The following is a 24,636-nucleotide window of genomic DNA, read 5'->3' as shown; positions in this document are numbered from 1 at the left end:
GGGCCAGTGCCGGTGCCAGCAGGGCCCAGAGCAGAGTGGCAGGAGTGCGGGGTCCCAGCTGGCAGGGGCTCTATCGAGCCAGGCCAGCTCCCCCCTCCCTGCTGGTGCAGCCCAGCCCAGCTCCCTGCCAGCCTGCACCCCAAGCTGGGCTCCACTGATGCTGGCCCTGGGACATTGATCCCAAGATGGTAACCAGGGGGCGGGGCACCTGTCAAGGGGTGGAGCACCTGTCAAGGGGCGGGGCTACCCATGCGGCCCTTGACAGCCTGCCAAAACTGGGTAAGCAGCCCTCCTCCGAAAATAATTGCCCACCCCTGTACTAGACCTTCCCTGTGCTGAAACATAGGTGCCTCTTCTCCCACCCCCCCCCACTGCTATGCAGGAACAAAGCCTCTATTCTGCTTGGCTCTGACCACCAATAGTTCCTCCAGGTCTGCTTGGATCTTGGGAGATGAATTTGTTTTGGAAAGTGAACCTCCTGATTCTTCCAGATAGATGTGGCAGAAAAACCCACTCCCAAACAAAAGAATTCTGAGATTTTCCTTTCTGCAGGGGAAGCAAAGGGAGATATTCTGGGCCTATCATGAGTCCAGATCACAGTCCCCTCTCCCCCCTGACCCTTCTACTAAAGCTCATCTTTATCTTTAATAGAAGGAATGCATGTAAGATTGATCCCTCCTGAAATACTTTTTGGTTGTTCTGTCAGAAAATGGGGTTTGTTCCTCCATGAAGTAAGCTACAGTGCTCAGGCCCAAGCCTCAAAGATGCCCGCAAATCAAAGCAGGTTATGCTATTTGTGTGCACTGGCTCTAAATTTCTAGGGCAGGGGTGGGCAAAATATGGTCTGCAGGCCATATCCAGCTTACCAGTTTGAACCTATCTGGCTTGCTGGACGCTGCCAAAAGCTTGAGGAGGGAGGGCTGTGCCCTGCACTGCACTGCTCTGCTCTGCTCTGCTGCAGCCCAGGCCAAGCAGCACGCAGACTTCTGAAGGTGAGGCATACTTTATGTGGTTCAGTTATAAATATAACTTTAGTATTCTAGGGACTGAAATGACTTAGAAATATTTCTTCCTTTTACCAAAATGAGTTACAGAGAATTTCGCACTGGATGTTTATTGGTACCTTAGTCCTCTAAAAGCTGGAATTTCACTTGCACGACACAATTCATCCCAGCTCTTATCTGGTAGCCACGATGGATCTGGGTTCTTGTATTTGTTCTTGAGACCTACTCCTCCAGTTAATAAGAACATAAATTCTTGAAGTTCTATGTCTTTCTTAGCCCTGCATTCAGAAGTAATGCCAGATAATGCTCAGTTATATGAAAAAACAGTTTGACATACCATAACATAAAAATTGTTTTAAAAGAATTATGCTCCATTATTATCTAATAATATTTATATTACAATAGCACCTGAGATCCCTGGATCAAGATCAATTTAAGAGTGGAAGAGCAAACATACAATCACACGTACAAGTTCCCTTTTATGCTTAAATCAGTGGTGGTCAACCTTTTGGCCCCATGGACCAGGTGAGTGACCTGGGGTTGGTGAGTGACCTGGGGTTGGTCTGTGGGCCTGACTGAGCCTTGCAAGCCAGGCCCAGGCCCTGAGGCCCAACACCAACCCCTCCCTGCTCCATGCACAGGGATTGGGTCCCAGGGGCCTTTTATCACCCCTTCCCAATCTTTCACACTGGTAGTAGATTCTGGGGCCTGGTGCCACCCCTGCCTAGCCCTGCACACTGGGATCAGGTGCCCATCCAATATGCAGGGCCTAGGGCTCCCCACAGATCTGGAAATCCGGCAGCAGGGGAGTGGTGCCAACAATCCCCCACCGCCAATTTCTGGACCTGGGGGAGCTCTGAGGGCTGGATGACATGTGGGTCAGGGGTTGAGCACCCCTACTTTAAATGACTGAGAAATTAAAAAAAAAAAATCAACTCTGCCTATCAATAATAGACTGGTTTCTTCTGGGTTTTATGGCAAAAGCGGGTCTTCTACAAGACACTTGAAGAGGAGAAGATAGTAGCTTTATAAATCAGTTCAAGAAGGGTGTTGAGTCTGTAAGGTGACAACATGGAAGGAGGTGTGGACACATTTGTTTGAGAAGTTGGCAAATGCTGTATATTAATACGGTTTACAGTTAAGCAACATAAATAACTCCCCAATATTTTTAGAAACATATACATAAAAATGCTACTGTAATGCTTCCAATAGAGCAGGGGTTTTCAACCTTTTTTAACAACTGTACCCCTTCTGTCTCAAAGTTTCAGCTCATGTACCCCTTTATATTTTTTTCATTTTTAACGTTACTGGCAGGAGCACACAGAGCCCTCTCAGCATGGGGCAGCCACATGGGCTTTCATGGCGCAAGGGGAACCAGCCGCAGCCACTGGTTGCTGGGCTGGGGTAATAACACTATGGCACCCCTGGTTGCCCCTAGGCAGGGCTGGCTGCACATGTCAGACAGGGCTAAATGGCGCCCTGTGTCATGTCTGGCAGGGCTGGGGAGGGAGGCGAAGGCAGCAGTGCCCCTCTACAGGCTGCACAGGTGCCACTCAGTGGGATACAGGGTGGGCTCATATGTGACGGTGGCAGCAGGAGCCTACAAGCAGCCTCGAGCCCTCACAGTGTCCCAACCAGGAGGCCTTAGGAGGAGTCCTGCAGCCTCTGGCAGAGGCATTGTGGGCCCGGGTGTGAGGGACGGGCAGGGCTCAGCAGCGAAGGAAGAAGTCACTCAAGTGCAGGAGGAAGTAAGTCAGTGAGTGCCTCAGCCCCTGTAGGACAGTGTGGCTCCTCCCTGCTCCAAGCTGTGCCCCTCACCCATGGTGCAGCTCGGCTGGGCTGTGAGCACAGGTGTTGCTGGCCACCAATGCTGTGCTCCAGCTGGAGCTTCTCCAGGGTGCCCCAAAGGGCCACTGTGGCTGAGCTGGAGCCCTGCTGAGGAACTGCGCCTTTGCCGCTGCCTGCCCACCCCCCGGGGCCAATGCCATGGGGCTTGCCCGGGCTGGCACAGAGCTGCACTGGGAGGGACAGCCCCTTGTGGGTTAACGTACATCCTGGCTTCCTGCTGGGCTTGGAGCTGCCAGATGTGCTGGGCCCGACCCCCGCCTCCCATGTGAAATGCTTCCTTTTAATAAGGGGAGGGAGTAACAGCAGAGTGCCCAATGCAGCTGCCAGCTCCCACAGCTGCACCCTCTCCCGGCTGGCCCTGGGCCCACACAGTGCTGCAGTCCTGCCCCTCTCCCTACCTACCCCACCTCACGAAGCAGCTCTGCACCCACAGTGCAGGGGGCTGGGGCTCGCTGTATGTATTGGGTGGGGAAGAGGGTGGGCTGCTGCTCTCATGCTGACTCTGCCTCTGAGACAATCAGGAGAGTGAGCTGGGGTGGGAGGCGGGGAGGTGCCATGGTGTGTAGCATGGGGTCGGTGGCATCTGGTGGATCCCCTCCCCTCCCCCAGGTAAGAGGCAAAGTGCGAGAATGTGCCAGGGGAGACATCACTGCCACATCCCACCTGGGGCACACTCCATCCCTGCGCTCTGTCCCTGCTCACACACCCACATACCCCCTACGACCTTTCTAAGTACCCCTGGGGGTATATGTACCCCCGGTTGACAATCCCTGCAATAGAGAATTTATGCTTCTCTTTCCTCTGCCATACACTACACACACACACACACACACACACACACACTGCGTGGTAGGATCAGCAGCACTTTTTCATCTTTGCCACGGAGAAATGGGCAAAGACACAAAAGTGAAAAGAAAGGAGAGGTGAAGAAGAAAAGTTTTACAAGGAGTAGTGATATATGTTAAGCAAAGCTGTTGAAAAGAGAAACCACTGCCTTGGAGAATTTTAACCTGAAACATTTTTTAAATAATGGCAATTGTTATTTAAAAAAATAACTGCAACCCGATTACACAGTATCATCCCAACTCTTTCCAAAGGGCAATAAAGACCTAATAGAAGGAAGTGAATAAAATATTTGGGGGAAGCATAAGCATTCACTTCATGACGAGGCTTTAAAGATGGAATCATCAAAACACATGCAGAAGTATTCCACCATTTGCACATTATTCCAGTAAAAGAGAAATGTTTTGTATTATGAAGAAATTCCAAAAAATATGAATCTTACATGAGAAGGTTACAGCATAGTAAAAAGGAAAACAGCAGCTTGTCCTTCTCAAACAAAGAGCGACACACATTACAATACAAGTTGTACGTGAAGTGATCATTCAAGTAACGAAGGCGCTTCTCCAAAATTTTAGATTTATTACTAAAAGAAAAGAAAGAGAAAGAGAATATGAGTGTTTATATTGAATCAATGAAGCAAATAAAAGAAAATAAAAATAATTTTGAAAAGGTTTGTAGGATGTAGACTAGGGCTGAAATTGTTCTTAAGGAAACTATGCACCTAGCTCTCACTGAATTCAATTACATTCAAAATGAGTTAGGCATCCAACTCCCTAAGTCTTTTCTGAAATCCCAGCCAAAATGATTTACTGAAATCACTATCACGCTTGGGTATCAGAACTCTTACCACTTCATCATAGTTTTAATTCAACACCAGACTTGGACTCTTCCGAGGCACACTGCAACAGATATCTATAAGGAGTGTTATTTTTTGAAAAACATGATTACAAAGGGAACCATTTGGGATGCTTGGTGCAGGGGCACACTAAGCTGAAAGTAAAGCACTGTTTTGTTTTGTTTTTTCACGCCTGTAATGCAGCCTGCATTTACTAAATTACTTATACAAAAATGGTGGGTGAACCAGTCAAGCTAAGAATTGCATTTCTTTTTTTAGTAAAAGATCTATTGTATTTGAAGAGCCTGTGCTTAGAGAGAGATGAGTCAGTGGCTAATGGTCCCTTTCCCATGACTGGTAGGGCTTATCTAATTCACATCTTAGGGAAGTTGAACCCATCCTGTCCACACTATTGGTAATCAAATTGAAGAACTGTTACCAGGCATGGGTGCTGACAGACAAGGTAAAAAAAAAACAAACTCCAGTGCTTTCCTGAAAGAGGAATCCTTTCCTGCCCAAGTGCAGGGGGGCTGGACCTAATGATTTGTAGGGTCCCTTCCAGCTCCTAAAAAAACTATGAAACTATGAATCACATCAACTTGACCCAGCCCCCCACTGTCTGTATAGCTCATGTGCTTCAGCAGGGCATTTTGGTGCTTTTATCTAATAGCTAACTGAATCAGCTTGTGACAGGGGGCTTTCCCTGGGCCATATCTCCACGTTGGCCCACCCACCTGTCTAGGGCAGTCTGCCCTGACTCACCTGCCATGACTTGAATGTTAATATCATTTTTTAAGTGGGAGGCTGCTCTTACACTACCCTGACGCTAGGGGGGCATTATTCATGGCTCTGACCTCCCCTGCACCATGGCCTGTGCCTTGCAGATGTTTCTCCAGCTGGCTGGCACTGGGACCAGAGCTTCGGAGTCTCACCGGGACTCCCACTCCGCACCGGAGCTCATGGTCCCAGCGCCCTCACGTTGGGTTTTTTCACTCTGAGTAATTCTGCCCTCTTACCAGGGTCACTCCTCTCACAGCCCCCTCAACCAGACCACTCTTCACTCAGCCCCATCACCAGGTTCACTCTTTTCACTTGGCACCCTCACCAGGGGTCCACTCTTATCACTGGAGCCACACTCAGATCCCTACTGCAACCTCAGGTCTCTCAATGAGCCTGGGCAGTGCTCCAGGTCCCTCCCCTGACCTGGGCCCTGCCTCAGGACTTCTGTGAGCCTGGGCTCCTCCTGCATGATCTCAAACCCACCAGGGATGTGGGGCTGAGGTTAGGAGGCATTCCATACTCACCTTCCACTGGGGAAGGTGCCTGGCTTGGCATTTCTGAGGGGTTACCCCAGCACAGGCAGCCCCACCAGGCCTTCCTTCCCCAGCAGGGTGCAGTTTTCTGTCATGTCCAGGTCATGGGGCATCCTCCTTCCCCATAGCCCCAGCTCTTACCTCCAAGATGTTCCAGGAGCTGCTCAGCCTGATGTTGCCTCCTTGTCTGCCAGCTACAAACTGCTGGGCCAGCCTGTGTATCTGTGCCCTAAAATAGCCACCCTAATCAGGCACCTGGTGGCTGCCTGCTTCCAACCCTTAAAATGGCAGGGACCCAAAGGTGCCCTGCCACACAGCTATTAGATAAAAGCACCAAAAAGTCCCGCTGAAGCATGTGAGCTATACAGACACTCGGGAGCAGGGTCAAACTGACATGATTGAATCAGTTATTAGAAAAAAGTGCCAAAAAGCCCCACTGAAGCATGCAAGCTATACAGATGCTGGGTGAGCTGAGTCAAACTGACATGGTTCCACTTCTGGGCATGCACTGTGCTTGGTGCAGGGGCATGCTAAGCTGAAAGTAAAGCGCTGTTTTGTTTTGTTTTTTCACGCCTATAGCACAGCCTGCATTTACTAAATTACTTGTACAAAAATACACCTGCAACCACTTGTAGAAAAAAATCATACCACCAAAATTTGAGGATGTTTCTGAAAATGTTTCGATACAAAGAAGAAGAAAACCTGATTTAAATCCTTTAAATGAAGGGAGATGTTGGTGAGAAGAGAAAGAAATATATGGGATTTTACCCAGAAATATTTTATTTACCTGTCATGAATTGAGTTGATAAAGAGGTTAACAAACCAACTGAGAGAGTACTGGTACATGGGATCAATGTTAGCCAGGTCTGCAATACTGAAGAAGAGCACTGATGAATGCTTTGCAATGGGTCTATAGCCTTCTCGAGATTCTGCTAATTTAATTTCTGTTTTCTCTGCAACCTAAAAAATGACACACAAGTTAAAAAAAAAAGCTTTTAATATTTCCCTTTGTACAGAAATAGTTATTACTACACACTCATTATTAAAATTAACTTATTGTGCACTGTACAATACATTTTCCATGCTCAGATATGCTTGCCATCTAAGGCCTCAGTCCTGGAGCGAGCCTTAGGTGGGTCATACAAGGGCAACTTGACTTCAGTGACATGGAGTGGAGTGGAGCCAAAGACAGAAAGGCCAAGACAAAACTAGTCAAGACAGTTCCACCAAGTCACTTGGCATAAGACGCATCAAACTCAACAATTATGTCTTTAAATATGCTTGGATTTCAAATTTTAAAACAATCATTCTAACAGTAGGTATTCTACAATAGTCACTTTTTATAAATATATTATATGAAAACAAAGAAACTAGAATACATTTAATATAAAAGTTGAGAGTTATTTGTTTCTTATATATTGTAGCTTTAAAATTGCTAGGTACTAATAAATTAATTGCTAGATAACAGCAGGTGTTAGTTCTGCCAGTCTACATCCCTATGCTGACATGCTCTAAACCAAGGGCTGTGAAGATGAGTGTGGAGAAAACAGTACAACCCCATCCCAGTTATTTTTATATCCCTAACCTAGATGTGTGCATTTTGTATGGGAATTCGGCTCAGTAGTTGAGAAGAAGGAATGGGTTGAGGCAGGAGGACTGGGGCTGGGAAAAGATTACTATTATAGGTGGCAAATGCCTCGGCCCCTTCTCCAAAGGACAGAATTCCTGTATAAATTAGTGCCGATTATCATCACAATGGAACCCAGGTTTAGAGATAACCCTCTGCTATTTTCGCTGCAGGGCACAATTCTCCACAAATAGGGTATTTCAGAGAAAATTCAGAAATGGCACCTCAGTGAGTCTCTTCTTCCCAAAAGGTTTCTCCAAAACTGGGGAACAAAATAACCTGCTATAATTAGCATATATAGCTATTCTCAGTGTGCACAGCCTCCTCTACTACGTCCTGTGGAATTATTATTCTCATTTTACTTATTGGAAAATTAACATACAGACAGGTGAGATTCACCTGTGACTAACAAGATGAGTTTGAGGCAGTTGCAGTATTAGAACTTAGAAGTTACTGGCTTGGAATTTCATATCCAGTTGCCTAGGTAATTACTGTCTCCTTTAAAATGTTGCCTTCTATTAGTTTAACACTTAGACTCTTACTTTATCTTAATATAGAGCCCAATTCTGAAGTCCTTACTTTTTACTCCATCCTTATTCGGGCACAACTCCTTTTGAAGACTGATATTTGCCTTGTTAGGGCCGGATTAAGCCATAAGAAAGAACTTCAGGATTGATCCATAGTTCTGTCTTATGAGTTGATCTTACCATTTCACACGCAGAGTGTTTTCTTTATTTCACTTCTAATTCATAGTCTTCCTGCCAGGAAGCAAAGCTTTAGGTTTTTACACAGCACATTATCCAATTTAATTTTGGGAGCACTCTATTAATTTTAAAGCAAAGTTTAACTTTGCTTACTTGTTGCTTCTTAGTGATTTCATTAGACATTATTTTAGCAGAGTCTAAGACCATAATTGCAGTCTCATCTTCCAGTATATTCCCTTCCGATACTTGTAAAGTCTCTAAAATTTTCTTCTCAATTTCTTTTAGCTGTTTATTATTGGCCGCAGACTGAAGGATGAGAGCATTCCTCTCCTCTTCTAATTCTGGTCTAAAAAAACCAAAACATATACCCAAGTTAATGTATTACACATTTTGATACCTGTATACAGTTAACCTATATTTGTAAAATTAATATTTGCCAAGATTAGTGCTCATTAATCATGTTATATTAGTGCTACAGAAAGCAATTGCTTTTGGAGATTTTGTGTAGTATTCCATTAATTTTTTTCCATTTAGAGGAAGTCACTTAAATTATATTACAGCTAATTCTCACTATTCACTCTGTTTTAACAAGATATTAAGGCCAAAGCTAGACATTTGGGGTAATTTTTTTCTTATATTTAGTATATTTCCACTAACTTCAATAAAGTTATGTAATCATAACAGAATTTGTCCTCTAAATCCTTTATGGGCTCTAAGTGCTTATCATCTATTTGGATGCCTAAACATGTAACAATTTGAACTCTGTGCTTTAGTTTTATGGTCTAAAACTTTATACTCAGACTCCTGGAAATGTCAGCTAATATTGATTTTCTTGTACTATAACACTTGTATCTGAGTAAATATTTGCACAAGTATTGTACTGCCTGTGCTTATCATATGGAATGTTCATTAAATGTAGTCAGATTTTTAACAAGTGAACTCTAACATGTTTAACCAGGCAATCTGTAAAAGACAGGACCATCAGAAAATCCAATTAAATCTGTTTCTATGTGACAACAAATAGGAACTGGAAAGATTTTCAGTTACCATCAAAAATTAAAAAATAAAATAATTTAAAAATCCAATATCCTTTTTACATGTGCAAAGTTATGGACTAGATAAGAAAACAATAATTATGGTTGTGCAGTGGTAAAGTTAAATATCCATATAGTTTTCCAAATCTCATCTGAATCTGAAAAATACTGATGGCCCTTGCACACATCTTAGATAAGACAACTGAAAAACCAAGGCCTCTGGTTACACATTACATATAACATGCAATTAACCAGTTAACTGCGCAATAAATTTAAACTGACCACACATGCAAAGTAAGACCAGTCACAAGTGTAAAGTAATTATCACACAATTAACCAGTAAACTGTGCAATACATTTAGACCAGCCACATGCCATAAAAATGGAAAGAGCTATAAAACGAACCAATGAGCTACAAAAGTTAGTGCTTTCGAAAAATGTGTAACAATTCTATATCTGGTTTCTATCTAGCTTTAATTTGAACATGTAGCAGGGCCCCAAGATTATCTTATTAAGGACCACTTAGAACAAAGAACAATTTTGTTTTTGATATAAACATATATTTTATTTGTTTATAAAGCTGCTAGTTTAAAATATTTAATTTGGTTATTTTCAATAAAACACTTACCTTTCCTTTGCAACAACAATACCTAGCAACTGGTCTTCAAGTCCCTCTGGAGTTATCATAAAGTTGAGTAAAGAAACTTTTGTAGCTAGTTCAGGCAAATAATGTGGATTTCTTAGTTTTGTAGTAATAAAGAATCTGAAATCACTGGAATACTCAATAATTGCCTCACCAAGCCTGATACAATCCATTCCCCCTAAAGTTAAGAGAATAAATATTTGTGTGAGTTATTTATGTGTTTATCTCAGCTATTTTCACAAAAATATTACTTCTGTGATCAAGTAAAAGCAAAATTCTTCCTAATAGCAAATCAAGCATGCTCAAGTGGTAAGCAATCCTAGCCCCAAGGAAGACAATACTGAAGTCTACACAGACTCCCATGAGGTTAGGAATTTACTTGTAGGTGAGAATAATAGTGTTTCATATACTGCTAATAGTGTTTCATATACTGCTGCTCTACTCTACTTTTAGTGTCTGTATAAAAATTGGAAAATAAGTTTTTTTAGGTTTGTTCTCAATTTTCCTATTCCTATATCATTGTAACTACGCTAAATCATACAATAAAGCAAGGTATCAAAATGCATAAATGGCATCCTAAGCAAGAACATATTTTTATTATAATCCAGGTGTCCTGATGCTATTTGTTATGCTTTTTTTAATCTTAGGTTGTTACATTCTCCTAGAAGTCCTCTTATTTGCCTGTGAAGCATCATGTATACTGACGACCTGGGGAAATAACAACATATAGTAGGGGACAACAGCATATAATCTATAATAAACTGCCAGTCAGCAGCAAGAAGGTCCTCTGAGAGGGGAGGTTGTTCATGACACAGCTTCAGACATATTCTCTTCTGACTATTCAGATGGAAGCTTTAGACGGGTGGTTTCTGCCCAGTGAGTGCCTGGAGCTCTGGCTCCAGCTCTGCCTGCCTTCTGCCCACTTGGCGAGATGAGCATTCCCTGCGGGGGAAGTGGGGAGGAGGGGAGCAGGTGGAAAGCAGCTGGAGCTGGAACCAGAGCTCTGTGCACTGGGCAGAAGCCATGGGGCTAAACTTCCACCTGCCCACCCAGAGTCATGTGGCAGCAGTGGTGGCAGCTGGAGGTGAGGGAGGCAGAAGAGCTCCAGTGGCCCTGGCCAGTGCACAGCCTGTGGTGTGGCTGCAGCTGGCAAGTGCTACACAAGACAGGGTGTGCGGCAGGGGCTGCAAGCCCCTGTGGCGGGTGGCTGCTAGGCTCTGAGCCTGCTGGCATCTCTGAGCCAGCCTGGGCAGTCCACTGCTGAGCCAGCTGCTGCCCGTGCCCTGCAGCCCGGGCCAGCCCCTGTGCGTCCACCTTCAACAGCACTTGCAGACTGGCCCAACTCAGCCCACAGCCCCAGCACTGCAGCTGTGGTGAGGTAGGTGGATGCTGGTGCCATGGTGGTCAGTTCTGGCCATGCCCCCACCCCTGCTGCTGGAGTGGGGAGAGGGGGCAAATGCCTGATGGGCTGCTACACCCGGGTCAGGCAGACCTCAACTACAGTCCCCCAGTGGGAGTGGGGGAATAAATACTAGGCCCGTGCTAGTCAGAAGCGATCCAATCTGGCTTTGGATCCAGCTGCTTCGGATGGCCGCGATCCAATCCAGATCTCCGGACTGGGTTCCCGCCTCGATCCGGCCGAAGCGGCTCGGAAGCTTCAGAGCCACCTTGGAGATCTGGCCTTAAGGTATAATGGGGAATCAATTAAATATCTATAACTTTGTTGTTTTTTGTATGATTTGGATGAAACTTGCAGGGATGGTAACCTCTGCTGAGAGCATGAAGCCTGCCAAGTTTCAAGAAGATTGGTGCAGGGGTTTGGGGGGAACTGTACCCCAAATTCTTGAAAGCCAAGCTCCTGTCATGGCTGTGTGTTACAACACAGGGGGGTCAAAACTGCAGGGCTGGTAGCTCTTACTGAGGCCACAAAGCCTGCCAAGTTTCAAGGAGATAGGTGAAGGGATTTAGGGGGAACTGCCCCTCAAGCTGCAGACAAGCAAAACTCGTGCCATGGGTGACACTGCGTGTGTTAAGGTGCAGCAGGGTGACGGCTGCAGGGATGCTGGCCCCGGTGTGATGCCTGCCAGCTGTGGAAGAGATCGGTGCAGGGGAGCTCTGGGGCCCTGCACCCCTAGCTGCTGACAGACAAAACTCGTGCCAAGACTGTCTGTGTCTTGGGGCAGTTGATTGTCTGTATTGATTCTTTCCTCTCCTTAGCCTGGTTTTGTAGGTGTTAATTGTTGCTCGTTAAGTCATTATGCAGTAGCTAGGTCCTGTGTATTGAACTGGTCCCTGAGTCCCTGGTCCTTGAGTGAATCATGATTGACTGACTGGTAGCTGGTAACACAGCAGCTTAGCACCCAGGCCTGCAGTAGTGTCTTCCCTGCCCCAAGACAAAGAAAGTCAGTCCCACAAGCACCCATGGCACGAGTTTTGCTTGTCCGCAGCTTGAGGGGCAGTACCCCCAAGCCCCTACACCGATCTTCTTGAAACTTGGCAGGCTTCATCCTCTCTGCAGAGTCTACCACCCCTGAAAATGTAATCCAAATCAGACAAAAAACAACAAAGTTATAGATATTTAATTGTTTCCCCATTATACCCTATGGCCGTATCTCAGGGGCGGCTCGGAACTGCTTCGGGAAGCCTAACGAGGCCAGCACTTCGCCCCACATGTGCTGCTTCGGACCCTGAAGCCTCCAAAGCTTCTCCAGATCCAAAGCTCCGTCCAAAGCCTCGCAGAGCCCTAGCAATTTGTGGCACACCTACCAAAGGTATGGTCTGCACTGGACTAGAGCCTCCCTAAAGAAAATTTCTGATAGTCCTCTTCTCCAGAGGAAGGTTCTGCATCCTTATCTCCAACACCAGGTATCTTACTAGAGAAACAAGTTCACAGCAACCTGTCATGGCAGCAGACTGTATGGAGTCTACTGCTGCAGGTTTTGTGTATACAGTTCAAAATCATAAGTGCTTTATGCAGTTGTAAAACTCTACAGTGTATTTGGGATTTTCCAGGTGCACCCTAGGAGATTTCATAGATTTCATAGACATTATGAAAGGCTGGAAGGGACCTTGGAAGATCGTCGAGTCCAGCCCCCTCCCCCCGGGGCAGGTTAAAGGATCCCAGCAAGATAGGTGTCCAAATGTTTCTTAAAAGAGTCCAGAGTAGGTGCTTGCACCACCTCTGGAGGGAGTCTATTCCAGGCCTTGGGGGTCTCGGACAGTAAAGAAGTTTTTCCTTATGTCCAGCCTAAAATGGCAATGGAGGAGTTTGTGACCGTTTGACCTTGCCATCCCTTGGGGTGCTCTGGTGAACAGGCATTCCCCCAGATCCTGATTTACACTCCCCATATGCTTATAGGCAGCCACTAAATCACCCCTGAGCCTATGCTTTTCTAGGCTGAAGAGTCCCATGACTCTCAGCCTCTCAACATAAGGCCTGTTCTCTTGCCCTCTGATCATGCACATGGCTCTCCTCTGGACTAACTCAAGCTTTTCCACATCCTTTTTAAATTGTGGAGCCCAGAACTAGGTGCAGTACTCCAGCTGTGGCCTCACCAAGGCCTAGTACAGCAAGAAAATGGTCATCTTGTGGTTAATCATGACCCCCAAGTCCCTTTTGACTGTGGTGCTAGCAAGCGTAGCACTGCCAAGCCTATAAGCATGATGAGGGTTTCCCCCCGCCCCTTGCGAGGTGGAGTACTTTGCATTTTTCGGTATTGAATGTCATCAGGTTTTTATCCGCCCATGTATACAGTTCAAAATTATAAGTGTTTTATGCAGATTTTCCAGGTGCACCCTGGGAAAGATGGCTGAAAATTCATACTTCCCTTCATGACATGTTTCAATACAAAACAAATACTGTTATTTAAATATGAAAACATTCTTTTTTAAAACATGTTCTCTTTTTAAAAAAGAGAACATGTTCATGTTCTGCCCTATCTCCACTATCTTATTGACTTTTCACCTTTTTTATTTTTTAACTGGAAAGGGAAAAAACAAATAGGAAAGGAAGTAGAATGATGGGAGGAGGATCAAAAATGAATTACTGCCCAGTTTGTTTGCTTTATTTACACCTTTTCCCAACCTCTCCAGAAGGAAAAGGCAAGTGAAATTCAGCCTCAAATCTGGGCCTGTTCTTCATAATTGCCATCTTCTGACTTTAGGAGGACATTTACATAAAAAAACTGCATCCTTTGAAAAAGCTGCAATTTTTCCAAGCTTTTGCAAAAAATCAGTGCAATAAATATTAGTGATTATTAAGTTAAAACATGCTTTAAAGATGTTTTGCAGTCTTCTATACTTTGGGGAAAAGAAGATAATCAATGTCAATAGGAGTCTTACCTGTATGGAGTCAAGCCTCCTGCATTTAAATCTACCACTTCTGTATGATGCGAATTGCAAGAAAAAAAAATCTATAAAGTGATATTAATGAGCTTTAAAAATAAAAAATCAAAATCAAAATTTAAAAGGCTATTATCAAATTACCTTCCTCTGTTCACAGGCAGTGATAGTAAAGAAAGTAAAAAATATATATTAACTGTTACAATATGTCAACAGAGGAGCATTAAAGATGCATACATTGGGACTCATAACTAAAGTTCTTGTACCTTGTTTAAAAGTTTGTCTAAGCAGCAGGGGTTCGAGTGATGGATCTAGTTCTTCTCCAACATTTTCTAGCAGAAGCGGAGTTCCAAATTGAATGCAGTTCTCCAAAGTTCTCATGTAGTCTGTATCTGTGAGCTTAATAACACTCAGCTGGTTTTCTTTCTCAAAGTTCTTTATCCATTTATTTGCTTGACCCTGTGGATCAATCATTAATGGCCTAGAATGTACAGGACAAAAATTCTGTTCAGTATCTTTGAGTACAAATGCCTTTTAAGTCTGCAATTATTTTTACCTTGGACTAGCTAGAAAAAAAGTAAGACATGCTCTAAAAGCATGCGTTTAAAAGGATGAATATCCAGTGAATATTACAGTCATATCTGAAATAATTTAAAATCCAGGAAAAATATGTTCATAATCTTTTCTGAATGTAGACTAGAGTCCAGAACTTTTTTCCAGCCTCTCTCAGCATTGCCAGGTAGGTGTACAATAATTATAGTATTTGTATGACAATTTCAACCCTTGTACGATATTAAAAGTGTTCAAAATGTATGATGATTTTTGAGGCAGTTAATTGATACAGCATATGCAAAACCCAAGTCACTCTCAGGGAGCCTTAATCAATTTTCAGCTTCACTGTCAGCACTTTCTTATGACTGCTTGCCTTGAAATAAAATGCTTCAACTTTGATGATCCAGTTCTCACTCACTCATTGGAAACTTAAGAGTGAGCAATATAAAGTAAATAAGAAGGAGGCTTATTTGCATACTTGCTTGCATAGTGTTTTTTTCAGTATACAATTGTTTTTCAGAAAATATGATAATTTGAGCTTCTAATACGATAATTTCATATTTAAGACCTGACAATGCCCATTTTCCCATGAGAATTCTCATTAGTTAAAATTGTTTTATGTTCATTTTCACAATATTTGACTCTCTAATTTAAACAAGAATTGCCAGTAATTTGAAACTAACAGAACAAGTATCTCACAGGGTCTGGGAGGGTGATCCTATTCAATGGATCTTTACCCATTGCATTAGCTGAGGTTACATTCCATACTTTTTTGGAAGAAAGCACAAAAGTTGTCAGATATATTAAGTTTCCCCCTAATAGCATCTCTCAGAAGGGATCATAAATAGTAAGCTAAGTGTCTTCTTCCAGTGGGTAATAGTTTCCAAACCAGAATTAGTAACAGAACATTATTAATGCAGATTGTAATTTGTTATTCATATTTAATGACATTCTATGCAAAAGGCAATAGGCAGACCTAGGATTTTGAAAAGGGGGATGCAGATGGTGTGGTGCATCATCACATATAACACAATGCATATTTTTATCAAGTTAAAAAGATACTAGAAGCTTTAATAATAAAGTAGTGGTCTAGGGTTATATTGCTTAACTTAAGATTGGAGCAAAAACAAATATAAATACAGTAAAAGTTCTGTTATCCAGCATCCATGGGGAATAGGGGTGCTGGTTAATCAAATATGCTGGTTATTTGAGAGCTTATTTTCAGCGGGTTGGAGGCGTCTGCTGGTGCACCAGGGCTTTCACTCCCTGGTGTCAGTGTGCCAGGGGACAGGGAGGGAGGCCCTGTGCAGGCTGCTTGCCCTGGGCTGTGGTCCTCAAGGAAGAAGCGGGACTTAACGAAACTGAAAGTGCCACTGTGGGACTTCCAGTTTTGCTTTTGCTGCATCAATTCACTGCCGTAAACAACGGATGCCAGTTAATGGAGCATTCCAGATGGTAAAGTGGTGAATAACACAGCTTTTACTGTATATTGGAATGTATATTAATTAATCTGTCACACCACATATTATGTATAACTGCCCCCCACCCCCCACAAGCTAGGAAAAAAAATCAAAATATATTATTTCATTAGTCCTGCAATCATTAGAATTAAATGGACATCTCTTTTTCAGATTCGTAAAACAAAATCTAGCCTTCTTGAGTATCTTGACAGGGCATCCAATGCTTCACTGAAAGTTATTTCCATATCTTAGTTAATATTTTTAGAGTTAAAAACTGTCTGCAGGGCTGTGAAACAGGAGTCACATTACTAGGAGCAGCTACCAGACAGCAGCAATGCAGCTGAACATTAAGACCATTTAAAAGGAGAGAGGGTTGTTAACACCTGCAGAATGAAGATTTTAGAAAGAATCAAGTAGATTATATTGAGCCATGAAGTCAATTGACTCCAACACTGCTGCCTGAATAGAAATGCTGCTGCCACTATCAAGTTGGTTTTAAAAACTTTGGGTGGAGCATGGAACCAAAGCAGGATGCAAGTGCATCAGTGCACCCCCTGCTTAAGTTGGACCCAACTCAGCAAAATAAAGCTTAAATTGGATGTAAAAAGGCAAAGACCTTGGCATGACCTTCTGTACAGATGTGGATTTCACCCAAGAATAAACATCTCTAAAACATGTTAAAGATTTATGGGTTTCCTGGTAGCCATAATGGTAACGCTGAAGTTTTTGCTTCTATACATTTCTAAAACTGTTTAAAAGGAGACGCTACTTGACTTTTCTTGGCTGTTTCATTAGTCAACTGATTTACTATAAGAAGCCACTGCATATAGTAGAGACATTTAAAAATTAACAGTAGCTGTTTCAAAAGAAAGTTTAAGAACATTATAAGATCTACCAATGACAATTCAAAATGAAGAACTATTTGTAGTCAATAAGGGAAAAAAGTCAGTAATTGCAAATACTAGTTCCAATACTGTAAGATTTTAAGCCCTCCCCATTTCCATTTAAAGGACTGGGAGGTGAGAATGCACAACATGCTTGAGGTATTAGTTTCTTTGTTTCTAGTAAACAAGCAAAATGACATTTTATCTGAAATCTGTTCTTTTAGCAAATTATTAGCTTCTTTGTTACCTACCAGCGTCTGGAGTTATCAACAATCACACCGTTATCTATAGAAAACATGTCTGTTGGCAATCCAGCAATATTCCAGGCTCGGATTTTTATTGGGTCACCAAGGGTTTTACTCAAAGAGAAATTCTCAGAACAAGGGATGTTTTTCTCCTACAAGAAAAAAAAATCTATTCTATATTTATCTTTTATTAAAATACTGCTTCATCATGAAATATTAGCTTATTAAAATGCATAAGAGACACTGCATCAGAGACACAAAGGCAGAGTTTCATAGGTGCATAAGAGTCTAGGTGCAAAGAGTGAAGAAGGATAAGATGTAGAACAGGCATACGAACAACTATTTTAAATAACACTAGTTACTGGTATCTGATTTCTTGTTCTTAGTCTTAGGCACATTCTACTGTGGAATACTCTGAAGTAGTGCCCAGTATACCTGGAGGCAGGTCTCGAAGGTTTACACAAGCAATATCTGAAAGACTCCTTTACCAAAGGTAGTATTTGCTCTGCAAACCTCTACAGTGGCATAGTGCTTAGTGACATGCACAAGCCTTGCACGTATCTGCATAAGACAGAGATGTTTTATGGAAAAGACTGATGTTGCTTGGGCCCTGAAGGACTGAGCTCTGATTAGTGCCGGTGTGCTCTCACTTTTGTGATCTTGTAATAAAATGTGATCTGGTGTAAGATCCAGGTAGACAGTGCTAGTGTAGAAATCACTGTTGCAAATAGAAATGACCGTGTCTCACTTTCATGGTACACATAGAATCAGAGGTGTAGTTAAGAAGGCACACAAGAGCTTCCCATATCCTGCAGTGAAGAAGGCATTAGATAAAGAGCCCAGGATGAACTTCACCCTCAGAGCAAAAGGACCAGCACTTCCTGTTGATGTACAAAGCAAACCAGTTTACTTGTAGATACCCCCAGTTCAATACAACACTTGTAAGATTAAGTCCTGACTCCACCTTATTTGTGACAGAGAGATATATCTGCTGAAGCTGTTGACTTGGGTATTCTGAAAGCCTGCAAGCTGTACCACTGAGAGGTAAAATAAATGACATGCACCAGTCTCAAGGTTGAACTGCTTCCCTGCATGAGAGAAGTTACACCCTTGTTTTATGATATGAAACTGTTTTGGAAGTTCTGTCCATCCTGGTATGAACACAACATCTCTTGACACAGTTTAAGAGTAACTGGCAGGTTCTGCTTATAGGACTTTGCTTCAGGACATTGTTAAGTAGCTTTAAGTTCCCTGAAAACCTTACAGGTCATCAGTATGTACACCCCAGCCAAAAAAAGGAGGCATCAAATCATAGCTGAACTTCCCCTTCCTTTTTAGCCTCAGAAGTCAATCATTTGTAGATTGAACTTCCTTAGGATATGGGATTTCCCCAAAGAGTAAAGGTATTAGTGTGCTGTAAGAGAGAGACTGGAACTCTCTGTCACTCTAAGGCTAGGGACAAACATTAAAAAAGCCTGAGCCTGAATTGATTCAATCTTTGCAGGTTAATTTAACCTGGCTAGATGTTTACTGTGGAGTTGCTTAAAATCTCAGTATCTACACACGTAGCCCTATTGGGCCACAGCAAATTAATAAATGCCACTGTAGGTTAGTACATGTAAACACAAGTACTATCCTATGGCAGTGTTATTTAGTGTACCGCAACGCACATGTAGATGCTGACAGGGCTGGCTGGGGCATGAGGGTGCTTCAGTGCAGGGGCTGCCTGCTAGCTAGCCCAGCACTGGAGCACCCCCATGCTCCGGCCAGCCCCTCCATGGCATGCTGAGCCAGGCTGGAGCAGCCCTGAGCTGACAGGCTGATGCCATGGACCCCCTGCAGCCAGGGCTGCTCTGACCCAGTTCAATGTGCTGTGGTTCTGGGCATAGGTTCAAGTGGTGTGCCTGGGAGCAATGAACTGAGCTGGAATTTATTGCATCACATTAATAGCACGTGTAGATGTACCCACTCACATGGAGAAGCCGCATGATACAGGACAGGGGAGCCTATGATTCACCAAGAGAATGACAAAGACCAGAGGAAAAATACGGAAAAGGAAAGAAAAAGTGTTTTCAAGTTTAAAAAAAGAAAAGACAGAAGATAAAGAAAATGAATTCAGAATCTCAGTCTCAAGCCAAGATGGCAGAGAAGAGCTCAGGTGCTGGAAGCACATATCTCTGGATCTTTGGCATCCAGCACATAGAAAGGTAGGGTACAAATGCATGGTTTGGGTACTGCTGGGGAAAAACATCTTAAAATGCAAGTGCCTGAGGTACATATACACTCCAAGGGAATGCACATATGGAAAAAACATACAAAGGAAAATTTCTGGATTTGGCTCTCAGATTTTAAAGCATTTTGAAAATCTCTGGTATGAAAGCACTATTTAAATCCAAGATAACTTTTCTAACCTTGCACAACTTGCTCCAATCTTTTGTACACTCTTGTCGGAAACCAGCAGTGAAAGCACCCAGATAAGCTATTACTCCAGCTGATACCAGAACATCTCCTGTCAAATTATCATACGTATTTTGAAGATCTTTTGCAGCATTACACCATCTAAGAGCAAAAATACAGAGTAAAAGAAGGTTAAAACCTCTGCATGCACAGTATTAATAATAGTACACATTGTCAACTTGTATTCTCCCTCTTTGTTAAGAGTGAAATTCAAAGGGAGGATTAAAACATTGCATTTATGCCCTTAACTGTTGTTATAAAAACCTCCTGATTTTTTTCCAAGTGTTTTGATGGGTCCCTTTCAAATGACAAAGGTAAACCCTTTGGAAATTTCCAAAGGACCTGAAATATCACAGCCTCCAAATGAGGGGGCAGAAAATTAAAGGCTCAGAAAAACAGAACTTGGATTTGTGTATGTGGCTGACCTTGATTTTTCTCCACCAAGGCCTCCAATCAACTTTTCTGCTCTTTCTAGTTTCTTAGCGCACAGATCCACCTGGAATTCTAGACGAGCCTTTTCTTCAGTTTTTTCCTCAAAGGTTTGTTGCAAAGCTGCCAAACGATTTTCCACTGATGTAAGCTCATCTCTCTTCTGATTTAATAGTGCCAAAGTCTCTGCTAAAGACTGCTGCGCTTCTCCTAAACGGGCTTTCTTAGGAGCAACCACCTATTCAATTAGAATTAATGCACCAATATTAAACCTGTATATTACAACTTTACTGTTGTAGTAAGGCTGGAGTACTGTTGTTGCCATGATGGCCCAGGAAATGTCCAAGAGGCAAGAATTTTTTGTGATATTTATCAATGGACCAACTATAATTGAGAGAACTATTGGACAAGCATAGGCATCAAGGGTGCTGGCAGACATAGGGAAAAATAAACAAACCACACTTTACTGGAAGCAGCAGCACATTAGTTCGGCTCAGTTCCACAGCATCTGTATAGATCAGGTGCTTCAACGTGGCTTTTTGGCACTTTTAGCTAATCGCTGATTCAATCAGCGATTAGATAAAAGTACCAAAAAAGCCTTACTAAACCGCCAAGTCTATACAGACATTGGGAAAGCTGGGTGCAATGAATGCCTCTTCTGGGCATCTGCTGGGCTCAGCGCAGGAGTACTCCAAGTTTAAAGTAAAGTGCTGTTTTGTTTTTTGTTTCCAGGTCTTCAAGAAGCCCAAGTGTCCTTCATCAGATGGCCTGACCTTGATGCCTGAAAGCTTGTCCAGCAGCATCCCCAACTATGCAGTTGGTCCAATAATAGACATCACAAAATCCTTGCCCCTCAAACTTTAGCTGATACATATGTATGTGCACCAGTAATTTAACATAACACTTTGGGTCAGGATACCAAGGGGATAAAGGAAAAGATTTTGTAACATTAATATCTGGGAAGATACCATGATGATAAATAGAGAAGTGGGTCCTGACATTGTAAATGGACTATACCTTACTGAGTGTGTTAGCTGACCGTCCTCTCTAAGCCTTAAAATATATTCAGTTTATCTCACTTGAATAAAGAAAATAAATATTAACCAGGCTCCGAAACTTATGCACCTAAGAAAGAAAACTGCTACAGAAGCAGCAAACATAATATGGTGATGCCTGCCAAAGACTTGGAACCAATATCGACTATGACAACAGCAATAGCACTATTAATGCCAAAAATATCACAGGGAAATAGATGATGACTACAGTAAACGGAAATGTGTGTGCTTTTTAAATTTCTTTCTCTATGTTAAAAAATCTACATAAAAAACCTCGAACAACATGGTTTCTACATATCTTCCACTAAGCAAAAAAAATGCTTCATGTATACTATAAATTATTTTCAATTTATAAATGGCAGTTTAGGCTGCATCATTTGAAATAAAAGCACACAAATCATACTCTTTTAAGCTTCCTATTAAAATGGACATAGATTGTGATGCAGGTTCTATTTTATTAACTATCGCCGCTCACAGCTTTCCATTTGATCTGCCCTCTAAAAGCTTGACCACTCACAAGCATGGACTGTCTGGACCATGCAATTTAAGATGGCCTCTTTTATATATGTAACTGCTACTACAGTTTTAGATAGAAGTCGAAGTTCTGCATGTCAGTCTATAAGTTATTTGTACCTTGCCCCTATCAAATCTGACAGGTATCTGCTTTCTCATAAACAATCTGCACAGAATTAATTTACTCTGGGCTTCTTACATTTTAAATTAATCAACCTTCATTTAGTTTCTGACAAAGAGTCTTTCAGTTTCAGATTAACTGCAATCATAATACAAAACCTAGATTTGCACCCCTCATATGTATGTGGTTTCCAGGGGGGTCACTGCAAGTCTGCAGGGCTGGAATCAAAACCATACCTTTGCAACTCTATCATAGACTTCCATTGCCATAATCCATTTACACAAACCCTCAGCTGCTGAAGATGCTTTAGCCACCTTAGGGGGATCAAACTCAGGATTAGTCAGATAGTCAGAACGAATCTTCTGCATGACAGACACCTAGATGATAAAAAACATGACAGCCATATGAAAATGCTATTTATCAAGGGCCCAGTTCTGTACCATTTCTTCACTGGTCTGATTTAGAAAAACCTAGCTTTCTTAAAAGACCTATTGCTTACACATTCCTGGATAGCTAAACCCATGGACAGAGAGACTTTTTATTCAAATAGATGACAAACAACAGCACAGATCCTTCTTCCACCACTGATGAAGAGAGGAAAGAGCATCTTTGCAGACAGGCTCATTAACTTAGTAAGGAGTTAATTAAACTAGCTTTGCCAGGGGATGGAGACCAAAGCCCTGAGGGTAAGTGGAGAAGTGAGTGACCTGGAGGAAGAGCAAGCAGGATTGAAAAACAGGGGAGGTATTCTCATATTTCCTGACAAATCTCTTTGCAGACAGGCTCACTAACCTAGTGAAAAGGGCTTTAAACTAGCTTTGCCAGGGGATGGAGACCAAAGCCCTGAGGGTAAGTGGAGAAGTGAGTGACCTGGAGGAAGAGCAAGCAGGATTGAAAAACAGGGGAGGTATTCTCATATTTCCTGACAAATCAGGCAATTGACTAGTTACAGGTGCCTGTACACGAATGCACAGAGCCTGGGAAAGAAGCAGGAAGAATTGAAAGTCCTTTTGCACAGTCACAGAGCTATGACATGATTGGATTAACAGAAACTTGGTGGGATAGCTTGTATGCCTGGAGCACTGTCATGGATGGGTGCAAACTGTTCAGGTAGGACAAGCAGGGGAGGAGAGGAGGAGGAGTTTCATTTTATATAAAAGAGCTGTATGATTGCTCAGAGCTCCACTATGAAACTGGAGATTAGCCTGTTGAAAGACTCTGGATTAGGGTCAGAGGGGAGAGCAACAAGGGTGATGTTGTGGTGGGAGGGTCTGCTATAGACCACCAGCCCAGGAAGAAGTGGTGGATGAGGCTTTCTTCAAACAGCTAGCAGAAGTTTCCCAATCACAAACCCTGGTTCTCATGGGGGACTTCAATCACCCTGTCGTCTGCTGGGGGAGAGAGCAATACAGCAGTGCACAGGCAATAAAGGACATTTTTGAAGAGTGTTAAGACAACTTCCTGGTGCAGATGCTGGAGCGGCCAACTAGGGGCCGTGCTTTTCTTGACCTCTTGCTCACAAACAGGGAAGAATTGGTGGGGAATGTAGTAATGAATGGCACGTTGGGCAGCAGTGACCATGAGATGATTAAGTTCAGGATCCTGAGGGAAGAAAGGAAGGAGAGCAGCAGAGTAAGGACCCTGGACTTCAGAAAAGCAGACTCTGACTCACTCAGGAAACTCATGGGCAGGATCCACTGAGGAGCCAGTCTGAGGGGGAGAGGAGTCCAGGACAGCTGGCTGTACTTTAAAGAAACCTTACTGAGAGCGCAGGAACAAACCAGCCCAACATGCAGGAAGACTAGCAAGTATGGCAGAAGACCAGGTTGGCTGAGCAGGGAACTCTTTAGTAAGCTAAATCGCAAAAGGGAAGCTCACAAGAAGTGGAAACTTGGACAAACAACTAAAGAAAAGTGTAAGAGTATTGCTCGGACATGTGGGGATGAAATCAGGCAGGGTAAAGCACAACTGGAGTTGCAGCTAGCAAGAGACATGAAAGATGATGAGAAGGGTGTCTACAAGTATGTCAGTAGCAAGAGGAGCATCAGAGAAAATGTGGGTCCCTTACTGAACTGGGGAGGCAACCTGGTGACAGAAGATGAGCACTTCAGCCATTTTTTAAATGCTTATTTTGCCTCAGTCTTCACAGGCAAGGTCAGCTCCCAGACAACTGCACCTGGAAGCACAGTTTGGAGAGGAGATGTGCAAGCAATGGGGGCAAAAGAACAGGTTAGGGACTATTTAGAAAAGCTGGACATATAAAAGTCCATGGGGCCAAACAGGATACACTCGAGGGTGCTGAGGGAGTTAGCCAATGGGATTGTAGAGCCACTGGCCATCATCTTGGAAAACTCATGGCAACCAGGAGAGGTCCTGGACAATTGGAACAGGGCAAATACAGTGCCTATATTTAAGAAAGGGAAAAAGGAGGATCCAGGGAACTACAGACCAGTCAGCCTCACCTCAGTCCCTGGAAAAATCATGGAGCAGATCCTCAAGGAATCTGTTTCTAAGCACTTGGGGAAGAAGGTGATCAGGAACAGTCAGCATGGATTTACCAAGGGCAAGTATTGCCTGACCAACCTGATTGCCTTCTATGTATATGACTAGCTCTGTGGATGTGGGGACACCAGTAGATGTGGCATACCTTGACTTCAGGAAGGCTTTTGATATAGCCTCCCACAACATTCTTGCTGGAAAACTAAGAAAGTACAGGTTGGATGAATGGA

General features: G+C 43.1%; 1 protein-coding gene across 1 annotated transcript in view; it reads right to left on the bottom strand.

Moving 5' to 3' along the window:
- LOC102386686 (dynein heavy chain 7, axonemal-like) overlaps positions 1-22,284 on the bottom strand; it is a gene marked incomplete at its 5' end in the record, with an annotated part of 53,063 nt that extends 30,779 nt beyond the window's left edge. Inside the window, 10 exons of the mRNA XM_006030060.3 lie at positions 1,124-1,282; positions 4,138-4,278; positions 6,631-6,803; positions 8,328-8,520; positions 9,836-10,028; positions 14,458-14,672; positions 17,339-17,484; positions 19,744-19,891; positions 20,215-20,456; positions 22,144-22,284. Coding sequence (XP_006030122.1) covers positions 1,124-1,282; positions 4,138-4,278; positions 6,631-6,803; positions 8,328-8,520; positions 9,836-10,028; positions 14,458-14,672; positions 17,339-17,484; positions 19,744-19,891; positions 20,215-20,456; positions 22,144-22,284 — 1,751 coding nt within the window. The remainder of the gene's footprint in view (positions 1-1,123; positions 1,283-4,137; positions 4,279-6,630; positions 6,804-8,327; positions 8,521-9,835; positions 10,029-14,457; positions 14,673-17,338; positions 17,485-19,743; positions 19,892-20,214; positions 20,457-22,143) is intronic.
- Positions 22,285-24,636: the final 2,352 nt, after the last annotated feature.

The sequence above is a fragment of the Alligator sinensis genome, unplaced genomic scaffold (assembly GCF_000455745.1).
Source record: "Alligator sinensis unplaced genomic scaffold, ASM45574v1 scaffold1308_1, whole genome shotgun sequence".
Taxonomy (NCBI): Eukaryota; Metazoa; Chordata; order Crocodylia; family Alligatoridae; genus Alligator; species Alligator sinensis.
Note: the sequence above shows the minus strand (reverse complement) of the source record. Positions and strands in the feature narration are given on the sequence as shown.